Consider the following 23644-nt stretch of genomic DNA (forward strand, 5'->3'; position numbering starts at 1 on the left):
CAAAGGGTGTGACAGTTACAACATTCGAATGCGAATAATAAGAAGGATAAAACAAGAGACTAACAAAAAGAATACAGGCCTAAACATGGGGAAAGAAAAAACGGAAAACGCGGCAAATTCGTGTTCCTCATGCGACTGTACGGTAAGATCGTGTTTGCCACGCCCCATGACCCTCCTACACAACTTCTTGGCATAGCGGTATTCCGTTGATCCACCCACAGTTGGTATCAAGAGATTCGCAAACTCAGCGGGGCTTCGAACTGGTTTTTCTTACTGTGCCCTATGGTGTGTGTATGTGTGTGTTTGCGCGTGTGTGCCAACACTACTTCAATAGACAGACATACACACACCCACACACACGACACCGCCGTACTCAGTACAGTATTTGAGTACGTTGGGGCCCGCGGTCCGATTCTCTTCTTGTTTACACACCGTATACAGACCCTACGTACTGAAAAGCTGTAAAAAACAGTTGAAGTTTGTTCCGTGTATAGTGGATTGTTTTTGTATCAGAATCAAATCAAACCATTTCACTCATTTATATTTCGTATACCCCTCTCTTGCAGTCATATCATACAATTCAAAGGATTTAAGTACTCTTTCCGTGGAGCCGCAAGATGATTTCGAAGAAGTTTGTGGGTGAGGCCGGAAAGTTATCGTACTCGTAGCAGAAGTTACCAAGCGCAGACCCAACAGGTAGGTCCCCGCCGCCCGGGCGTTGCATTGTATGCGTCAATTCTGTGTTTCGCTTGGCATGTTAAACGTACCGAACGTTTGTTTGACCACTTGGGTTGGCTTTTAATATTACGTTATCAAAACTGCCCATAGTATGTCGTACTTGAGTTAAATACCTCATCCTCACATTTACAAGTGATACCCCCAAATTAAAGAAGAATGCTCCGATTCATGAGAAATCATTGTCAATGGTTGTGTGGGGTCGCTTCTTAGCCCTTCCTCACAGAATCCACGTTAGTGGTACCCGGCACTTCACAGCAGCGGGTCGATTCGCCAGGTGTTCTCCGAGCGAATTCTTTTGAGATGTAGTCAGCGAGGCGTAAATGAGTCTGCGGCGAATGTTGAATAGTCGTGCCTCAAACATGAGCTCTTTGAATGGCTGACAAAAAGAGAAGCCATATCTCTATTGTCATCTGTGTCGATTGAAACATCACACTCTTGAGACCTAATTGAATCAGGAATCCTATTAAAGACATAGTAGGTCTAATTCAAAAGTTCTTATTCTCCAATTCGGCAGTATACATCATATATATACTTTAGGCCTAAATCAATTATTGAATGATTTGAATTGTATTTCTGTGCTTTTATGTCCCCCTTCCCTACATTTACTGTTATCAAACTTCAAAACATTTTGTTGGAATCTCGAACAGCAACAAAATGAAATTAAGATCTGTGGCTGTATATATATCTTCTATTATTTCAGGGGAAAAACTGAGTTTTGTATACACTGACTACTGTATATGAATATATGATTATAATCATCTATTGGTGGATCATATAAAACTATAATTTTAGTGTAGACGGAAAATACCATTTCAGAAATATGTTCTGATTGGTAATCAGGATAAAGTCTTTATTCAGTAGTTTTACTTTATGGTCAGTGTTTCAACAAACAGAAGTGTGGATAGGGTTGAAATAATTTATTCTCTTTTAGGTCACAAAAGTACAGGGTACACAAGGAACTCTTTCCGAAACTAGATTAAAGTACCGGTAATGTATGTGCATTATCATTGACTCCTACAAAATCTCTACTATTAATTTGTACTACAATGTATCACTACAACTAATGTTACTACCAGTAGCAGTACTACTTCTACATTAAACCCCGGGACGCTCCTTGTACACAGTTTGTCGCAGTTACATGTACATGTAGTACAACACAATAGTTTAACAACTTAGTCATCATCAACGACAACAACAACGCGGATGCGTTGCTTAGTTTCTGTTTTGCTGAGTCGGCAAGGGAGAAGGATTAAACTTGTCTGCTTAACATGTTTTTGCATTCTCCCGGGCGAGTGAACAATTTAATACTTACCTCCGTAGGATTTAAAGACAAGGAAAGTGGCTAAATGTTATTGTTCACATTGTGGTGGATTCGAAGGCATTTTAATTTCGCGAATTTCTCGAGAGCCAAGATTCGCAAAAGTAAAATGCATATTTATATGAAAGTTCTTGTCTACACTCGTTGTTACACAATATGCATAATTGAATGTTAGATTATATGCAACTCGCAACAATTTCATTCTGCGAAAAAGGCCGTCAGTGCCAAATCGTGAAAATTTCATGCCACGAAAATATCTTGTTTAACATTTTTTTTTTACGAGAGCTCTGCAATGTTTAAACAAGTGTGCAAGTAACAATAATAATTGTTTGCATTTTCTGATAATAATTTGCCTATTATAAATCCTGATAATCATACATCGTATCTAGAGCAACCCCCCTCTGTAAGTCATTTTGATAGTATGGAATGTGATTTTAAGTCAGAAAAAATACAGAAAAGGTAATCCAAATGCAAAGGTTACATTAACTTACATTCCATTTTTGCTCAATTATTATTATTTTTTGTTTATCCTTTTCCGTTGTGTATGATTGAATGAGTGAGAAAAGAGAGCTTCAAGGAACAGACAAAGGGAGAAATTAAAAACCCTAATAAATTTGGAATTAGTACTAGAAGTTCACTTAGATGAGAGAAGCCAACACTGTTATCTAGCAAAGACTTGTCTGTCACATAGATAATCACTTCTGACTGTTTGCTGTGGTTGGTTTAATTCCCTACCATACATGGCGCGAAATTTTCTTTTCAGCCACTCCTGTGGCCCCTAATCCCCAGCTTCTGCTTTACAAGTTTTGTTGTGTCCTTCCGTAATACTCATTCCTCTCATTCTTGGTGTGTTTGGCACCCAGGAAAGAGCCATGGCTAGTCGTCGGTCCCGTGGGGACCGATATTCGTCCAACGTGAGCGCCGTCTCGGCTGCTTCATCTAACGGATCTGTGGGAGTGATGGAATACTCAATGACCCATAGCGGTTCTCTCTCCCCCGGAAGCAGTCTTTCTTTCCTCACCAAAAGTAAGATACCTTGTACATTTCATTTTATAATTTTCATCTTTACAAAACTGTATATTATACAATAAATATAGTGATACTCTTTAAAAATTCCATCTGATGTAACGGCAGGGTAGATCTTAATTTTATTTTGATTTTTTTTCTCATTGAAAGCCACTTTGACTCAAACTATTCCACCCTCTTGAAAACATTCTAGTGTATCATACTTTCTTCAGGGAGAAACATGCTGAACTCCCCAATATTTGTTTCATACAATTAAAGTGAATATTATGATTTATCATAGAAATCTAGAGAAAAAATGTAAATATTTCCTTTAAGGGTGCATTCATAGGTCTCCTACCATTATTTTGTTATAAATGATATCATCGTCATTATTGAATAATTATCAATATTATTGTTATTATTAATATCAATATTATTATTAGTACAGTAGTACTAGTAGTAGCAGCAGCAGTAGTAAATTATTATTATCATTTTAGTATTAATATCATTATAAGCATCGTCTTAATCATTAATTGATTTTCTTATCATTATCCGCATTATTAATCAGGGTGGTCCACAACTTGAAATTGGAGCATTTTTTTTATGTTGAAAGCTCTGTACCATGCGAGAATAAATGATCAATGAAGATATTGTATTGTGTGCGAGGAGCATACATTACGAGGACATAGTACACAATATTTTGAGACTTATTTCTCGTGCTGCTTGCATTTTGATGTTTTGTGTCATGTTTTGCGCACAAATTTTCTGCGTAGTTTCAAGATGTCTCTCAAGTTTTGCTCATAAATGCTTTTCACGTGTCTGATTACATTTCATTTTGAGCATGTTGCCAAATCCTGAGGATGTTGCATAGCAGGTCACTGACTTGAGAGGATGTTGCGAATGGATTTTAGGCATGTTGCACATGGATTTTAATCATGTTGCAGCGACATACTCAAACCCCTTGTGGACCACCCTGGTAATGCCGTAATTCTGGCCAAAAGAAAAGTTTCTGAAAACACATAATATGCATCATGTACATGTATGCATCACTGAGATTCCTGTAGGTTCCAAGCATGTTGTTTAGGTGTGGTTTTATCTGCCAAGCATTGTCAATCATTAACTAGGTCATCTTTTATCATCAGCGATTTTCTGACTGGTTACTTGCAGAACGTGTAGGGGCCTTAGAGAAATAATGTACGTGCCAGGGTAAACACATTTTACGCGCAGTCAATATTCCCCATGAATCAAGTCAATGTTTGAGACATTGCATTGTACAAACTTGGTGTGCAGTTTTTTTTTTAATTTTTTTTTTGGGGGGAAGCTGGTGTGGTACATTGGACACAGGTTGATTCACACCTGTTTTATGACACCTTCTGTGTACAGAAGTTGTTCTTTAGTGTAATCTTCCATTGCGATTGAATGTGAACTTCCAATCCCAGTGCTATTTCTCCCTCTCTATCCTTCTCTCCCTCTCTGCCCCCCCACCTTCTCTTCCCTTCTTTCACCTCCCTTTATACTCATTCTCTCTTTTTTCTCATCTTTCTGTCACTCTCTTCTCTCTCTTTCCCTCTCCCTCTCTCTCACCCTCTCTCACTTTGTCAACTTCCTGTATAAATAGTAATGTATTTATCGAGAAGTTTTTGACACATTCCACAGATATTTCATCTCTTTGAAGACCTACAAAACTCACAAATTCCCAACATGCAGTCCACACTCATTTATTTAAAGTTGTCTTCAATGAAATATAAAATTATGAGCAGTATATATTGAATACATGACATCATACTTGCAGAAGCTTCTACTTGGGTGAAAGCTTGAAGTTTGTTCTTTGATATGCCATGAAATTTTATATTTTGCATTATGGTCAGAGCATTTAGACCAGCAAATATTAAAAGCAAACTCATAAGTTTCTGTGAAAATTGATTGGCACATCAATATATCTTGGTATCAAACTTTATATCCAACATGGCTATAGATATATTCAATTACATAATTTGCCATTGATATTTGTTTCAAGCAGAAGGCTTTTATTTGTAGAGACCATCTACAGTACATTGTATCTTTTAATACACGCATTTGCCATAATCGCGAAACCTAAACAGCATGGACTGTATACACCATATATTTCGCGAGTCTAAATTTTCGCGAATCGGGAATTCCTGCATGGGTGTATGCAAGGGGGGGTCGGGAGGGTCGTACGACCCCCCCCCCCAAATTTTCAAAAGGTCCACTTTTTGTCAAAGGCATTTTTGTTTTTTGAGGGCTTTTTACCCTATATACAACAGGAAAAAAAGTGACCAGGTGGTGTTCCAGCAAATTGTCAAAAACCTCGTAAAGTTCGTAACTTAGTTTTAATATGCCATACCTTATTTCTAGCCGCACTGCCATGCCGAAAAGATCACTTTTGTATGCACCAAATGGTCTCATTTTAAGATATATAATTCAAAAACTCCCTACCGTGGGAGGGGGGGGGGGGGACACCCCCCTCCCACACCCTCCCCCGCTCGGCCGCTCCACTCCCTCGCAAAGGTTAAAAGGTCCAAAAATTTTGATTACGACCCCCCCAGAAAAAATCCTGGATACACCCCTGTCCTGACGATTTCGTGAGTGGTTAAATTCGCGATCGTAGAATCCTGTACTGAATGGAGAAATGGGTATGTCACATCCACATCGGGATCAGAGTCAATATTTTCGCGTGTCTTTAATTTCGCGAATAGCACCTCACAAAATATTTGGCATACATGTATATACAGTAGTTGTGAAAGATGGCTTCTGTCATATCCAACAGGTTGTTATGTATGAATAGCAAATAGCACCTGACTTGCAAAATTCGCGAAAATAAAAACCTCGCAAAATATTTGGCGTATATGGTAGTTACTTTGTGAAAGATGGCTTCTGTCATATACAGGTTGTATGACCATGGAAATATGAAATTGAATGTTGTATTTCCACCTTTTAGTTTATGGCATAAACCTAAATATGGATAACTCCTGATACTGGCTCTACCATTGAAGCCAGTAGCCAATAGAGTCAGTGTATAGATCCCCTATAAATGCTGCACACAATATGTGCTACGAAGAGATATTCTTTTGCCAGGAAAGAGTGATGTTCTACCGATACAAAACATGAATCTATCTTTATCCACTTCATGACTTATTTCTGACATACAACAAATGCAGGACCAGTATAATCTTCAGCAGACTGATATTTCGATAGCTTTCTCAGAATTATGATAGCATGCTTGTGTTTCCACCTTTCTATTTCTTCAGTTCTGCTGTGTAGTGGAAGGAGGAAGAAAATAGAACATAAGGCTACAACAGCCTGGCCACTAATAATCATAGATTTGTGATCGAGGCAACCCACTGCACAATCCAGGGTGCTACATAACTTTATTTCACCATGTGCCCAGTCGGGCAAGCAGATTCTCAAATTTGCTGCAAGCACTTGCCCGAATATCAATTTTACTTGCTCGAAAAGAAAGTCCAAAATATAACTATAAGAAAATGATAAATGTATAGAAAGTCATGTGTAAGTCAATGGCTTAATAACACACTATCATTTGAATAAACAGCACACATTGATTCACACACTTTAGAAAACACAATGGAGTAACAAACTTGGTCCGATCAAGTGTGTTACATGCATTAATATGGCGATGTATATAAAAATTGTTGCACAGCAGTATGTGTATTTTCGTGAAGAAAGCTTAACACTAGTGCATTATCATGACTTAATGAGGGATGAATGCAGTGGTGGCGATCACTGAACGTTGCCCACACCACTACAAAGCAGAAAAACATGCTGAATTATAGGCGTGGCTACGGCTCCATTGGGTTTTTGGCCGCTATAGACAGGTTAAAATCTACCGCGGGAAACAAAATTTGTGGCCGCTGGCCGTGTTAGACAGGTGGCCGCCATACACAGGGTCTTTAACAGGGCTTTTCTCTCGGGGGGGGGGGGGGGGGGGGGGGGGAATTTTTCAGTGGCCGCTATAGACAGGTGGTCGCTATAGACAGGTTTGACTGTATAAAGTGTGTTGCATCTCTGAACAGCCATTATCTTTGGGTTTCTGTATGGTAGACTTTGTGGGTTTGTTGGAGGGAATAAGTGAAAAAAAGGTGGCTTCAAAACTTTTCGCTTGCCCAATTCCGGCAAGTATTTGTTCTCATTGTTCAAAAACACTTGCCCAAATTTGATTTTCACTTGCCCCGGGCAAGTGCTTTATGTAGCATCCTGCAATCAGAGCCAGTTTTGTGATTCTGTGCAGAGCAAAACTGGTGAAAGTCAAGGTTTCTAATCAAAACCCTGTATTATAAAATAATTAATTCTCTGTTTATCAGTTGATGCCACTCGAAATGAGGAAAAACTCTACCCTTGTGCACTGTTGGAGTTTGTAGTCTGTGTATTGTTATTGAATGAATTCTGTAAACAGACATCTCTAACTAGCAAACTGTGGAAACAGAGGTTTCATAACTAACACTGTATACAACGAATATGCATGGAGGGACTGATCTACTTTTGTGACCTACATGTAGCGACTAAAAGGCACGCTACGGTTAAGTGATTTCATAATATTGATGCCATTCCATATATATCACAGAATCATAATCAGTTTGGATTTGATTGTGTATGACAACACTCACCCACAGTGGACATCAACTTAAAATCTGAATCAGGTCATCATGAAGCTTGGGGTCATTTCCAAAGAATAAACAAGTTCTTTCTTTTTTAAGTCAACCATATTTTCTCATGAGAACAATCAAGGATGCTTTGGTCAGTGGCCCAAAGATAATTCATTTTTAGAAGATTCAGGGTCACTATGCACTAGTGTCAATATTATCAAGTGATATCTAACTGAATTTATACTTTATAAATAGCAAGAAAAAAGAAAATGACCAGCTAGATTATACTTTGCACAAAAGTCAAATTTAAGGACAGGATCTGATGTGTTGTTTGAATTTCAATTTTTTTCTTTTTTTAATTGAGAATATTATGAAATACCAATGCAAGTACAGTATACTTGTTACTGTGTAAAAATGGCTATTCTATTTTATTATTATTATTGTTATTATTATTTTTTTTTTTTGCAAGAAAGGGTGCAGCAATGATGCACTGGCTATTGTCCCTCAGTGAATTTCTGCAGGGTGTTGTGCACTTTCTGTACTGCCAGTTTAAACACAAAGTAGACTTGTAACGGGATGATATGTTGATTCTAGGAATGAAATCATGCTTGTTGCATAATATTCATTCATTCATTCATTTTTCCTTCTTATTATTTATATTATCATTATCATGATTAGCATAACTATTGATATTTTTTCTCATCAGTTATCATTTTTATTATATTGATATAGGTGGTAATGCAAATATGCTTATGTTTAGCTTTTATCATTATATTCACTTAAGTTTTTCAAAGTGGTATAATTAATGTTGTCATCATGATTATGGTAATAATTAGTAGTTAGTCATAGATAAACATATTAACTATCCTAGTAGAGTTTTAGCAGTTCAGTAATTAGGGTAGTAGTAGTAGGGCCTAGTAGTACTCTATAGGAGTAGCAGTAGTGAAGTAGTAGTAGTAGTAGTACAATGTAGTAGTAGTACGTGTAGTAGTAGTAGTAGTAGTAGTAGTATTAAAGTAGTAGTAGTAGTAGTTGTTGTTGTGTAGTAGTAGTATTTGGTTTAGGCTCTTCAGTTCATTGTGCTCCTCCTAGTCTGTAGACATGGTATAGGGTTTTCAGCTTCAGTGAACAAGCTGGGAATATCACCCATTCATCACTGCCAAGGATATGTCATGGGGAATTTGTGATCTATACCTGGTCCTTGATTATTTGTCCTCTCTTGGAGCCGTGGGCAGGGCTGGAAGTACAACATGTCTTACAGGTCGTGAACCCTGTCTTAAATTTAATGCAGTGTGTGAGTGTGAAATTTACATTCTACATACCACACTCCAGTGTGTGGAAGCACACCCACACCCACACCCACACAAACATATGCATTGCCATCACTATCAGATACAAACGTATGTCATGAGTATCATCACATTGTGACCTACACTCTGTATCAAAACACCAACTAAGTATTGTTTATTGCATACCTTTCCAGTCAGTGTAGCACTGTATTTCTAATGAGAATGTTTAATATCAAATAAAACATTGGAGGGAGCAATATGTGCAGCAAAGAGTTTGAAACTTATGGCAGTTTTTATGTCAGTACACTGTAGGTATCTTGCACCTCTTGGTGTTCTTGGGAGATCATTGCGATCAAGTGACTGTAATATTTTGCAGGGCTGCACACTAACCCATTTTTTCTACTGGTCAGACCTGTCCAGATGTCTGTTGGTCCAGTAGGTACCCAGTTTTTCCATGTTTTACTGGTCCATTCCGGAAAAAAAGTTACTGTTCCGACAGTGATTTTTACTGATCAGGGACTGTCGGACCAGTACCAGTTTGCAGCATTGTATTTTGTATGTGAGACTCATCATACTGTTTACATGATAATGGAATATCTCTAATTTCTCACTTTCTTGTTCCTTCTTTAATTCTGTGCACGATATAGCAGAAACTTTTTCCATTTGTATGGCCCTTTTTTAAAGGGAAAGACCATTTCACGCTGCCATTCAAGTTGACGTTGATAGAAGAGTAAAATAAATCAGAACAATGTGTTGTGTTTCAAGAGAATTAACCTGGTGGCCTGTGTGGTTTCAGAATTCAACATGGAGAGGAATGGGTTAAAGCTACATATTGTACAAAGTGTATTCTTCTGTGAAACAGTGAATTATTGGAAGAGTGCAAGGGGTGACAGTGATGGTCCTGCAACTAATTTATTTATTTATTTTTTTGCCAGTAAAAGAATGTGTTTACTAAATGATTTACCAACAGTCTAGTACAGTCCAAACAATGTGCATTAAAGATCTTGATAAAAGCTCAGAATTTGATTGGCACATGAATGTTAATACCTTCATCCTATAACCGCTTTCAGTTGTTAATGTTTTTCAAAGTCAATTATCCTATTGATGTACACTTTTTTTTTTCAGCTTCAAACAGCTATATATTTTCAATCAACCTAAATTTGATATGTATACTGAACTCCAATTTTCTTGTGCCATAATACCCTAAACTGGTTTTTGAATCCAATGCCAAGAACTGGAAACAAAACCTCCGTGCAGTTAACGTTCGGTATAAAATCAGTTTATATCACGTCATCCGAAGCTCTGTGCTGATGTCATCCGTGGATACCCCAGCATACCACTAGTATCACAAGGAACACATTTCCTGTTATCACTCCTGTATCATTCCAAAGGGTATCAGTACAACCTCAGATAGACAGATCATGGTCCATGGGCAGATAGACTCTTTGCAAGTGCTTAAAGTCCTACATTAGTTTTGATATTTATGCCAAAAATTAATTAGTGGTATGAAAAAGTAATCCTATTTCATAATGAATGGTTCTTTTGATAGGAAAATGTCATCTTTACGTGATCCAGTGGACCTGGAATACCACAACAAATTCAAGTGGAAAACATACGAGAAAGTGCCATTTATAAAACGAAATTTGATAATGAAATGGAGCTGCTATAGTCATTAGAAATTTCCACCTACACACAATTTAATCCCCAGCTGAGGTAGGAATTCTTGCTTCAAAGTAGTGGTGGAATATTTCTGTTTATACAGTGGGTAATTACAAGTTCGGTGCTAGTGTTAGTGCTAGTGCTATCTCAGCACTAGCACCGGCGATAAAACTGAACTTGAAATCAAATTGGTGTTGGGAGTTGACCTCAAAAATTATGACGTATTTCCGGTAGTTGGTGCTGAACTCGGTTTTAAATGTCGTCTGCTGAACCAAGCTCCGCCGCTTGTGTTTAATAGCGATTTACATGCTTTTTCCCTGTTAACTAACACTAGCCCCTAGGGATTATCATTTTCTTCATTTCAAGTTCGGTGCTGGTGTTAGCGTTGCCGTGCAAGACCCGTATATTATAGATGCACGTTTTAAGTGCAAAGTCTATGCTAATGCAGTGGTCGCCCACGTAAAGAACACGAACACTCCAGACATGGAGCATATATAAATCTGAGCCTGGGAGCAAAATTAAGATAGTTGTATTTTGGGGAATGAATGAAATTTGTGGCATTTTAATCCGATTTCCTCACTATGTGTCTTAAACTTTAATAGCAGTTTGGCTACATCTTTTAATATTTGACTGTTATCACGCGCCATCACTTTTTTCGTTGAGCAATTCCCGCGGAGCTCGCTATGCTGTCATTCCAACACCTAGCTTTGTGCTGGTGATCGATAATTTTGATCGGTATCGCCTCGTTAATCTGACCGTCGGTGTTGGAGCTCAATTTAACGCTGTTATTTGGGAGCTAGCACTAGTACTAGCACCGAACTTGAAATCACCCATTGTATTTTCGATCTTTACTGCCTGTCTTCCTGACAATTACAAGATATTCTACGAGTGTGTAATCTCAGCACATTTAACTCATTGGCACAGAAAAGGCTAAATTACTCAGGGAAGCCTCTACCATTTCTTGTCGTGCAGACATTGCTGACAGTCAACTGAAGTTGGAATGAATACATGCAATTTCTAAAATAGTCTCCTATTTCAAAAATCTATAAGTTGCTTCCATGTGACCATGATTTGGTCGCACATGCTTTGCATAAGATATACTGTAGTCAGTCCCTTGCAAAAGAATCAGCTCCTCTATAATAATAATAATAATAATAATAATAATAATAATAATACATTTATAAAGCGCTATAAGCACATGAATCGTCAAGCCTCGTCATGTTACCTCATACATAATGATTTGAGTGTAAGAATGATAGTCATCATGGAGAAACTACAGAACTAAACAATTATTCACAATTGCCTGCACTATAAAGTTAAAGCTTAGGCCTACTGACTAATCTGCCTTTCAGATCTAGTAAATTCAATTTCAGATGCTGAAATCCCCCATTCACTTCTTCACATGAAAAACTTCACATTGATACAGATTTCAACATACATGTACAACTGTACATTTCAACATACATCTTGTACACTTTAACCTAGACACAAATATCTTAGTATATCCATCCCCCTTTCCCCCTGAGCCCGTTGTGATTACAGCATCCTGCCATCCCATGGCCTACATACTCCATCTCTCTCTATCCTCTTTCCAAACGAACATCTCGGCGGACTCATCATCTGTCTAGACCGCCTACCGGTATCCCAGTCTCCCTGACATCTTCCAGTTGTCATCCAGTCTGCGACGAAGCTCGCTGACTGGACATCTCCCTCCCACCCCTTTGCTGCCGCATACAGGAAGACAGGCGTCGTGGAATAATTTCGTTTGGACACAAGAGTTTGTGTCTCTTTTGCAGGGACCTCCCGTGAACTGAGGATGAGGTCATGTGGAGTTAACCCACGGTTTCAATTCGGAAAGATTTAACAAGCTTTTCGAGTGGTGGCTGTTCTCATGGTGCATTAGTTTTCATCCTGGCTTCCTGCTTGTGTCATCTCAGGGCGGTCGTGACCGCCATCACAACAAATCTGTTCTAGGGCTTCTCACTGCATGACCATTGTGTCTCTCAAGAAATGAGAGCTAGGGGTGCATCTTCTTTTTTTTTCTCTTTCTGAAAGAGGACACCGGTCTTCGCTAATGACTGTATGATTCCACCCCCTGCTGGTACCCCTTGTGATGTGATAGTGTCAGGGACCTCAGAGATAGAGGGAAGAAGAACCAAAGACAATCAAGAAAAACAAGTTTTAGATGTGCCTCGAGATATTTGAAATAGCTACCTACTACTCTTGACTTTTCTCACCTGCAACTAATAACTGTTATCAAGTTTTCCTTCTACTTCAGCATATGAAAGATATTTCAATTAAACTCATGGTTGTGAATGGAAAGGAGGAATATTTTTCATGTTTCCTACTAACTCCATCTCGCCTTCATCTTTCTGGGAGGGGGCTAAGTGAGAATCATGGCTATGTATGGCTGGTCCAGTTCTCGATCTGAGTGCATAGCTGTCAAGCTACCAGGTCTGTATGTCTCTCTAAACATGATGTGGAAGCAAAATATATGTATAAAAATACTGTAAAATGAGGAATGTTTGCATGCATTTTAATTTTGCGAATTTAAAATGAACACAAAAGTTTTTGTCTACACTATATGCATTGAATGCCAGTGTCAATTCGTGAAAATTTTATGCCCGGAAAAAGGCCGTTGGTTCCATTTCGCGAAAATTTCATGTGGCGAATATCATGTTTTACTGTAGTTTCTTGTCACATTTTGTATGGCATGTCAATAGGAATATCACTAAATTATCCAGTGGTAGACATTATGTGAGTGTACAATGTGTGACATAAAAAGGATAAGACATTCACTGAGATTGTAAATTTATGTTCAGGTCTATAAGATATTCTTCAATATTCTCACCATTTGATTCACTATAGTCATCACCATATATGTCAGGGGTGGTGGTAGGAGACAACTTGCTATTAAAAATTTTCTTGAGCTCTAAAGATACTGTAAAACATAATATTTTAGTGGCATGAAATTTTCACAAATTGGAGCCGAAGGCCTTTTTCATGGCCTGAAATTTTTGTGAAGTGCCTCTGGCATTCAATGCATAGTGTAGACAAAAGCCTTTGTGTGCATTTTAATTTTGCAGATTGGAATGGTGGTTCTTGTAAAATTCGCGAAATTAAAATGCATGTGAACATTCCTCGTTATACAGTAGGCCAGTGCAGTGCTGAATACAGCGTTTGTGTTTAATGCTTTCTGTTCCTATGCAATGTGATGCATCCATGTGCAGAAGTTCGATTCAGAAAAAGAAAGTGCATTTTGATTATCAGAGACCAATTAGCACTCTTTTATGAGGTTAAAATTTCCATAGATTGTTCACAGTGTGAAGTAGAAAATTGTGTTTGAAGAGATTCAACAAAACTTGCAACATGAAAGGAGATAAAAAAGGACAAAATATTAAAATACTATTACTTGAGTAATAATATTTTCTTTCAATAAACTGTCCACATTAAAGCAATATATGACAGTGAGATTACTGTTAAAGTGTTAATTTGAAAGCTTGTTTCTTATTGACCTGTGTATGCTTACCACGTGATACAGTATCTGTATGCTTGCCACATGATATCTTTCATATGATCATATCACATGGTGAAATATTGCAATGACTTTTCCACTTATTTCCCCAAGTCTGTGTAATCTTTTATAGATAATCCCATTTCTGAAATGGGAATGTTATGTCCCCTATGTTTCATTGCATAATATGTTTTCCCTCACTACTTCATCACCTATGTTAAACGCAAATATGTGGGACAATGACAGCGACTGGAATGCAAGGATCCAAGCACTCATCTCATTCTCCGGTGGAGGGGGGAGGGGGGGGGGGGGGGGGATAAATACGATGTGAGATATAAATTCACTGCCATCTCCAGTCTGTGATGACATTTGGAAGTGAACTTTTAAAGGCACCAATCAGCCTTCCTTTCCTTCTTTACCTGTATGCCATTTCATATTCCACGTCCATGACTTACAGGCTAAACTTTTTAGTGGATCCTTCCATTTCTCTTGTAATTATCAATTTGTACTGTTATTTATAATTACATTACCAAATAGTTCATGAAAAGAATTCATTTTTAAAATTAATATTGCTTTAATACCCTTGAAAAAGGATGTATATTTTCTGTTGCTGATTAAAATCAGTTCAATTTACTTCAATTCATTTCATTTCAATTCAGTTTACTTAAATTCAGTTCAATCCGATTCAGTTTAGTTCAGTTCTATTTAATTCAATCCAATTCAGTTTAACCTACCATGAGAAAAGAATTTGATAAAAGTGAACAATCTAAGGCAACAAATACAGGCAAGAGGAATGAGACACTAAAAAGTAAGACCACGACATTGGCTGATATTCTAAGAATGCCATTGAGAAAAAAATGCATATTGATTCTATTGAGTCACAGGACACTTTTATACAACAAGACAAATGTCAAATTGTGCAGTAAATGTTCATGCACAAGGCAATAAGATAAGTATTACAAATTTGTAAGTTGTTAGTTCAAATCTCCTAGTGAATGATTGTGGAAACATCAGGCTAGTCTGTTTCCAATACATTAGAAATGTAATCCATGTGCCACCTTTAACATGGAGAGCATTGACAATTGATTGAAGTTTATTGTGCCAATAAATAAAATTCCCCTGCAGATACTGAACCAGAGATGCTTCCAGAATTGTGCATTACTTGTGCAGAATGGCTGCAGCAACATCGTGTCCTCTTTGAAGATAATGCAGAAGCGTCTTTTGCCTTCTTTTTGCTGGGCTGCACCGACATAATCATGGCTGCAGGGATATGTACCTTCTTTCAAAGGGGATTTTATAGCTTTTTTGACAGCAAATATAATTCTGTTTGGTTTATCTTTCAGTAGTATCACTGTGTGTACAAGCTCATCAGTTTTTATCAACCAAACTCTATGCAATTATAGATACATCCATGATCTATGATTATTATATCAGGATATTTTCTTATGTTGAATTTTAAGAAAGGTCCATCAAGGAAACAACATTTTAAGTGGAAAGTTAATCTAGCCCCATGTGAAACTCATGCCTTGGATGTTGAAAATGACAATTGTGTAAATATCATCCCCCAAGTCACTAAAAGTATGATGTGCCAAGCTTGTATGAGACACATACAATCTGGCAAAGTGCACCAGCTTTTTGTGCAGGAGACAAACTGCCGTTCCTTGAATCTAGAGAAGTCTGGTTTAAAAAATGGGTAGAGTTTAATTGTGTCTCTAGGCCTATATGATGTGACTGGTATCGTGCAGATCCGTCTTTCTGTAAATGATATTCAAAAAGTATGATTTGGCATTGCTGTCTTCAAATCAAATAGTGAATGCCTGATATTTCTCTCTTGTAGTATGTTTAAAGGACAAGTTCACCTTCATAAACATAAGGATTGAGAGAATGTAGCAATATTAGTAGAACACATCATTGAAAGTTTGAGGAAAATCAGACAATCCGTTCAAAAGTTATGAATTTTTGAAGTTTTTGTGCAGTACCCGCTGGATGAGAAGACTACTGCAGTGTATGAATAACTTAGATGTCACATGCGTACAACAATATAAAGAAAATATAAAGAGAATTTCACAAAATTCCATCTTTTGAAAAAAGTACACATTCCCCTTACTCGTAACCGATAAATGTTATGGGTAATATTATTCCCCCTGCCTTTAGAAAGAGGCAAGTCAATTGCTCTTTTATTATGCGAAAAAAGTGAAAATATGTTGAATTTTCTTTTATATTTTCTTTATACTGTTGTACGCATATTTGTATGACTCACAAGCTGTAGTAGTCTCCTCATCCAGCGGTTCCAACACAAAAATTTAAAAAATTCATAACTTTTGCATCGATTGTCCAATTTTCCTCAAACTTTCACTGATGTGTTCTACTAATATTGTTGCATTTTCTCAATCCTTATGTTTATGAAGGTGAACTTGTCCTTTAACAAATAAAAACTCTTGAACTTCCTGTCAAGTGCCCATTGTATTGAGATGTTAACAGAAAGTTGAAATGTCCCTTTAAAGGGATGGTATAGTTTTGGTGGTTTTCCTAATAAAAGGTGGGTCCCACCTTTTAGTCTGACCACAACCAAAACCATATCATCCCTTTAAGCACTGTTCTTTCATCTCTAGGGAGTAGAGTCTGTCTTTCCAGCCAGAGTGTAAATAGCTCAGGAATGATGTCACTGCAGTAAGTAATACCAGTGGCAAATGGTGTAGAGATTGTCTGTCTATCCCCCCCCCCCCCTTCTTAGACTAGAGATTCATATGGATATATGTACATGTACGACATGTATCATACGACATGGATATAACGACATATGGATTATATTCAAATTCATGAATTTCTTCCGTCGAGATGTTTTCATTGCAACTGATTGACAAATTGCCCTACATCGACGTAAATGTTGATGTAGGGCAATTTGTCAATCAGTTGCAATATGGATTATATGTATCATATGACATATGGATATACGACGTATGGATGGAACATAAAATGGATGTACAATACGAGATATTGTGTATGACATATTATGGATATAGGACATATCCCATATGGATTTACGACATATAATGGATATATACGACATTTATATGGATGTGCGACATACGACATATGGATATAAGACACACAAATTTACGATATGGATATAAGATATACAAATTTACGATATGGATATACGACATCTTATATGGATATATGACATTTTTATGTTTCTGAATGGCTGTATATTGATATGACGTACATACTTGTATGACGTATTATGTTCTTGTCTGAATGCTCTCATATCCATACATCGTATAATCTAGTAGGCAGGGTTTTTTTTGCAAACCACGAAATAAATGTAATGAAATGTAAATAAAAACACAATGCGCTATAAATCTCGCGTAAAGTTCGCACTTTCCAAAGGAAAGACTCGTACATATTCATGAACTTCTCATGAAACATGACAGTGCGTGAGATGTCATGATGCTGTATGATTATCATATAATTGGGATGTTGTGTAATGTCTGATTGTGTACACTTGTATGTCTGAATGGTCTCATATCAATACATTGTATATATCATCCATACATCATTGACTATCCAGTTCGGTGTGTCTGAAAGAGCTATAATATGACATGGGATAAACTGTGTGCCATTACAGCTGGTTCTGTGGAAACTTACAGACCTGGAGGGTGTTTCATAAAGCTGTTCGTGAAGTTACGAACAACTTACGAGCGACTGATGATCAGTTGTGATGTGTTATACTTACCAGAATTTCAATAATTCAGCTGAAGAACTGATCACCAGTTGCTCGTAAGTTGTTCATAACTTTACAAACAGCTCTATGAAACAAGGCCCTGTGCAGCAAAAAGCAAAACTTGCTTCTGATTCACATTCTATATGTTATATGAGAAGGTGAGAAGGGTGGTTGTTAAAATGTGCCAAGGTGTCTTTTTCCCCCTCAAACAAGGCACTCAGGTGAGCGTTGAGAAGTCACTACTGTCGTTATCCTAGAGAAAAACACCTTGATGACATTTTAAAAACAAATCCCCTTCTACCTAGCATGTTAAATCTGCTGTAACTGGTTGATAAGTGATGCAAGAAAAAGATTGGTTGGTATTTCCAGGTAATTGTACGCCATAATCTTTTCCCTTTAGGAGGATTTCATGCATAGGATGGTAGATTTTCTTCCATTTTATTCTTTGGACAAATCAACCATGCTACAAAAGTAGAGAGTGTTCCTTTCTTAAAGGGACTGTACAGTACTGGCTGAGGTGGGGGTTCATGTTTTGAACATTCCTATTTAAAGTGAGATAATGAGAAATCTCTTACAAAATATGAAAGAGCATGTAATTTTAAGAAGGAATCAACATTTATTTGATGAAAATTGGTTTTCAAATAGCTGAGATATCCAAAAAAGTGATATTAATAAATGGTGACAGGCCACACCTTTTATTAGGATCTCTTTGTTTCACCATGTTTTTGGATATCTCAGCCATTTTAAAACCAATTTTCATCAAATAAACTTTTGATACCCCTTAGAATTGCATGCTCTTTGACATCTCATAGCGTTTCTGAATATCTCGCAAAACGTTAAAACTAAATCCTCACCTCAACCAGAACTGTACACACCCTTTAATCAAAGTTTTTGAGTTACCCCTCATCATTACTACACCAGTGACATTCTGAGGTGCTGGCCCTGGCAAGGTCAACAAACTTTTTGTGTTTTGGGCAAGTCCAAGATAATGTCCCCTCAGATGCTCAAAATTCATCTTGATTTAATCAAAAAGTTATTGATATCATGTTGTAGCCAAAGAGTTAAATTACATATTTCCAGCAAAGAAAATATTTAATTATGCAAATTTATGCAAGAAATATGGCCTTAATTTGCATAAATCAAAAACAAACCTTACGTATGGGACAAATTGAAAATATTCATCTAAAATCAGTTGAATTTGTCCTTGACCTAGTTCCTTTATGGACATGACCCTTGTATGAGCTAGTATGATTTCCAATAGGTAAGTCAAGGTCAGCACATTAATTATGCAAATTATGCTCTTTCCCAGAACGAAGTGTCCCATACGTAAGGATTTGAGTATGTTTTTTTAAGTTTTTTCTGAAGATTTGTAACATTGACCAATCATACTTTAGGAAGTTCTAATTTATTCATTTTAACTCCAGATTAGCAAAACTAAATGTGGAAATTTAATTAGTCCTTCATCTTATAATTAATTAAAGTTTGCTTACGTATGGGACAAATGCCTTACGTATGGGACATTACATGCAAAGTAAATGGGAAAACCGCCTTTTGACATGGATGCTATATGTCCTTACATTTGTTTGGTTAATGGTTATCTTTGCACCTACTCTGAAGGATATGTCTGTATATCTACCTCTCCTACTTTAGTTGACCTCAGGGAGAGTGTAAGAACAGCATTATTGAGTCATTCTATGATTAAGAAAGGAAAATAAAGAATATTCATTTATACCTGTATTTTCTTATTTTCATTACAGGCTGTGCAGCTGGTCGTCAATTAACATTCCTCCTTTTAACATTTTGATATTGGACATTTTCTTAATTCAGTTATCATTTTCAACTTTACCTCTCTACAAAATGACTTTGTCCTAGAGAATGGGATTCTCTGAGTGTCATTTTAGGTGCAGTACACTGTTCAGCATGTACTACAGGCTGTACAGCCTAAAAAGGGAAATCAAAACAATTGTGCTTGTGGCGCTTATCAATGACAACATTACAGGTCTTACTGAAAAGAAAAATCACTTGAGGTGACAGCAGGTAACTTTGTCATTACTTGAGTTGATAGCAAAGGAAAAACCCTACGAGAATACTTTTTACTTTGATATGATGTTTAATATTTCAACTGCACACCCTCAGAATATGTCATGACTTATCAAGGTCATGAACATGATTTCTGAAAATCCTGTAAAATGAAGACTATAGTTTACATTTGCCATGAACCACAATATCAATACTGGTTCTGTGGTTGGAGTGCTAATATCACAAATTACACAAACAAATAGGGAATTCAATTTTCTTTTCTATATTGTGTTTGAAGAGACAGATGTGCTCTGAGACACCTTCATCAACTCATACTTACATTGTACTTTGTACCCCACATCTACACAATTATCAACAAGCATTGCAATCTTGTAGTGTATGATCAAATTAAGTTATTAGAATTTATCAAAATTGTAAGTTTCAGATCAGTGAGTTACTTAAGTGTTTCAAATCTAGAATTACATTTTCTCTTAAGATTATGTACAAATGATAATCTTTCCTGTATCACTACACAAGCATACAGTATGTATGTACAAAGTATAAACACAAATTTTGTCGTCTTTGGTTTCATAGACCTGAAGCCAAGCAATTTGAAAAAAGAAGAAGCCAGCATTGGCACCTACATTCTTCTATCTCTTTGTTCTACCAAGGCTTTTAAAATCTAAAAGTTTCATTAAAATTTGATTGATTTTGCAGAAGCTAAAATTCACATGGCAAAACATGATGATTACAGAGCAAAATTAATCACTCTTCTTGTTGTTTTGTTTTGTGCTGCATCTCAAACAATTACAAAGCTCTATAAAAACTTAGACAACTTGCAAGGTAAGCCTAGAACTACTAAAAGTACCCACTTCAAACTGTATTTGCAAATTACACTGTACATGACATTTGATTTTACAGTTGAAATTATCAAGACTACAAATTAGGCATGGTACATGTGCATGTATGCTACATCAAGGTCGCAAGCTAGAATTCGCACATTTTTTTTTTTTCATTTGATAAAAAATATTGACCAGAGTATTACAAATGGGCTAGAAATAGAGTGTCAGTATACTGTATCTGTATGTGTAGACATCATGAGGACAGTGTTAATGCATGACGGATTCCAAACTAAGACATTTAATTGTAAATTGGTAATTACTTTATTTGTCTTATTTTAGCTTTTGTTAGGTATCTGAACCGGGAAAGTACCCACTTAGAAGTCTATTTCATTTGTTACATGTTGTAGTATGATTTGTGGAACAGAATATGACACTATGGGAAAATTTAAAGTCATTCCCATGAATACACTTGTGCACTAAAGACAAATGTCCCATACGTAAGTTGAGCCATGTCCCATACGTAAGGTGTACTTTCGTTAATTAAACGAACTTCATGAAAATATGCGCCATTCTTTTGCAGTGAAACTTTGCTGAAAGACACTTCAGTATTGTACCTTTCTTCACTTGTAAATAGAACTTGATCAGTAAGGTACTTTCAGAGAATTTTCAATTCAAACTTTATTTTGAAAAATCCAGTTTTTCTCTGGTCCCATACGTAAGTTGCCATGTTTTTCTTAATAAAATAATTAACCCAAGGTCGAATGACATCAAAGTTCAACACAATATTCTTCTCAGGGCTACCAGTCCTCCTGATGATTAACAGTAAAATCCAAGTGCTCCTTCATTACTTTTCAGAGGTTTGAAATCTCTGAATGTCCCATACGTAAGGTGCGCGATATCTTGGACTTGCCCATTTGCATCCTGAAGTTGTGAAATTTTGTTTTAAAGGGATAGTACAGTTTTGGTGGAGGTGAGAATTGGGCTTTTAAATTTTTGCGAGATACCAAGAAAACACTTATGAAATAGTACAGAGCATACCATTTTAAGAGGAATTCAAAGTTTACTTGATGGAAATCGGGTTTGGAATGACGGAAACATCCAAAAACAAGGTAAAACAAAGCGATCGTGTGAAAGTATGGGTCCCACACTTTATTAGAATCGCTCTTTTTGGATATCTCAGCTATTTCAAAACCAATTTTCATCAAATAAACGTTGAATTCCTCATAAAATTACATGCTTTTTCATATTTCATAAGAGGTTTTTCATTATCTCACCAAAAAATGTTAGAAATCTGAAGTTATGTCTCAACCGAAACTGTACAATCCCTTTAATACTGTGAAGATGTCTATTTGTGTAATTAGGGCATTGAAAGGTCACATAAGCCGCAAACATTTCCTTGCATTTCATGTTCATTTCTGTGTTGTCTTTTGTGTACTCCATGGAAGATTGTTTGTGCAGCGTCAGATGTGTATAATGGGATAGCTCGTATCATGTATTGCAAATAGACTACATAATCACCTCTCTAACCTGAGGGGGTGACAATTACCCTATTCTCTGCATTCCGCAGGGATTTACAGTCTGTTGAGCATGAATATAGGTGGCTGGTTTCCTATTTGCAGATTTATACAGTGTACACAAAACATTCATGGCTGGGATGTGTGGGTGTGATTGTAAAAAAAAATCAAAAGTGAATAGAAAGCCATTTTTTTTTTCTCTTGGTACTGAATGAACTTCCATTGATGTACAGTGTATGCATCCACAGCTGTGTAGGTATGACTCAAGGGCTTTTTACACTTGTGTTTCTTAACCCCGGACTTTCTCTGACCCAGGACTATCGTTAGTCCCGTACCAATTTTTTCAGCTTTTTACACTCGCCAATTAGTCCCGTACCAGCTCTTGTCCGGGGCTAAGGAGAAAACTTACCTTTTTACACTCGTATTTCTTAGCCCCGGACTTTCCAAACCACATGAATATTCATAATTACGCTGTGTACTGTACACGTACACGCATGCACCGGCAGCACTTGATTACCTCGTTTCTGATTGGTCAGTGAGGGTCGGACTTCGCCTCCTTCGCTTAGCCCGGGATTATTTTTTCGTTCTGTTTACACTCACTTGCTTGGCACCGCAATTGCGGTGCTAGCACCGCAATTGCGGTGCTAACCCCTGCTAATTTGCAGAGCCAGATAGTACCGTACTATTGGTGGGGCTAGCCCACTTTGGCAAAAACGAGTGTAAACAGAAAGTGGGCTAAGGATAGTCCCGTACCAACGGTGGGGCTAAGGCCCCCCCTTAGCCCCACCGTTGGTCCGGGGCTAAGCAAAAATTTACAAGTGTAAAAAGCCCTTTATGAGCTGTGGTTGCCCATCAAGAGAAGGGCTGTTGATTTTTTTTTTTTTTTCAGTACCCACTGTCATCTAACATATTAAAGTCATATACTGTTTGTGCCAAATATTTCATGAGGTTTTTATTTTTGTGAATTTTGCGAGTCAGGTATAAGGAAGGTCATGGATAGTGCATGTCTCATTTGACCCCTACACCACAGACTTTGAAATCACACGGACATGTGTTGTGATCAAGAATTCCTTGTTGAAGCATTGTCATCTTGTATTAAATCAATGTTGAGAAAGTGCATGGAGAGATTATGCTAAACAGTGGTGATAAATGACTTACAATATGTACACCTGTATGTTCTAATTTAGTCTGAAACACATACATTGTACTGACATGATTCAGATTCTCATAGTTGCTCGAGACTTCTTTACGTTTTAAAGTCAGTGGCAAATACACAGACATTCTCATTTGACCTTTGTTCTGCACATGTGCAAATCACAACCATGAACTCCCTTTTGACTCTGATCCTGAAGTTTCTGTCTTGCATGGACGCATGTGTGAAAGAATCTTTCATTTTGAGA

At 37.1% G+C, this 23644-nt stretch overlaps 1 protein-coding gene across 1 annotated transcript in view; it reads left to right on the plus strand.

Moving 5' to 3' along the window:
• Positions 1-372: 372 nt before the first annotated feature.
• The window catches only part of LOC139728705 (uncharacterized), a 169470-nt gene continuing 146198 nt past the window's right edge, over positions 373-23644 (plus strand). The window contains exons 1-2 of the mRNA XM_071639651.1: positions 373-696; positions 2920-3082. Of these exons, the coding sequence (XP_071495752.1) occupies positions 2929-3082 (154 nt within the window). The 5' untranslated portion in view covers positions 373-696; positions 2920-2928. The remainder of the gene's footprint in view (positions 697-2919; positions 3083-23644) is intronic.

This window comes from Diadema antillarum, unplaced genomic scaffold (genome assembly GCF_040938485.1).
Source record: "Diadema antillarum isolate AM-2024a unplaced genomic scaffold, OU_Dant_1.0 scf00000019, whole genome shotgun sequence".
Taxonomy (NCBI): Eukaryota; Metazoa; Echinodermata; class Echinoidea; order Diadematoida; family Diadematidae; genus Diadema; species Diadema antillarum.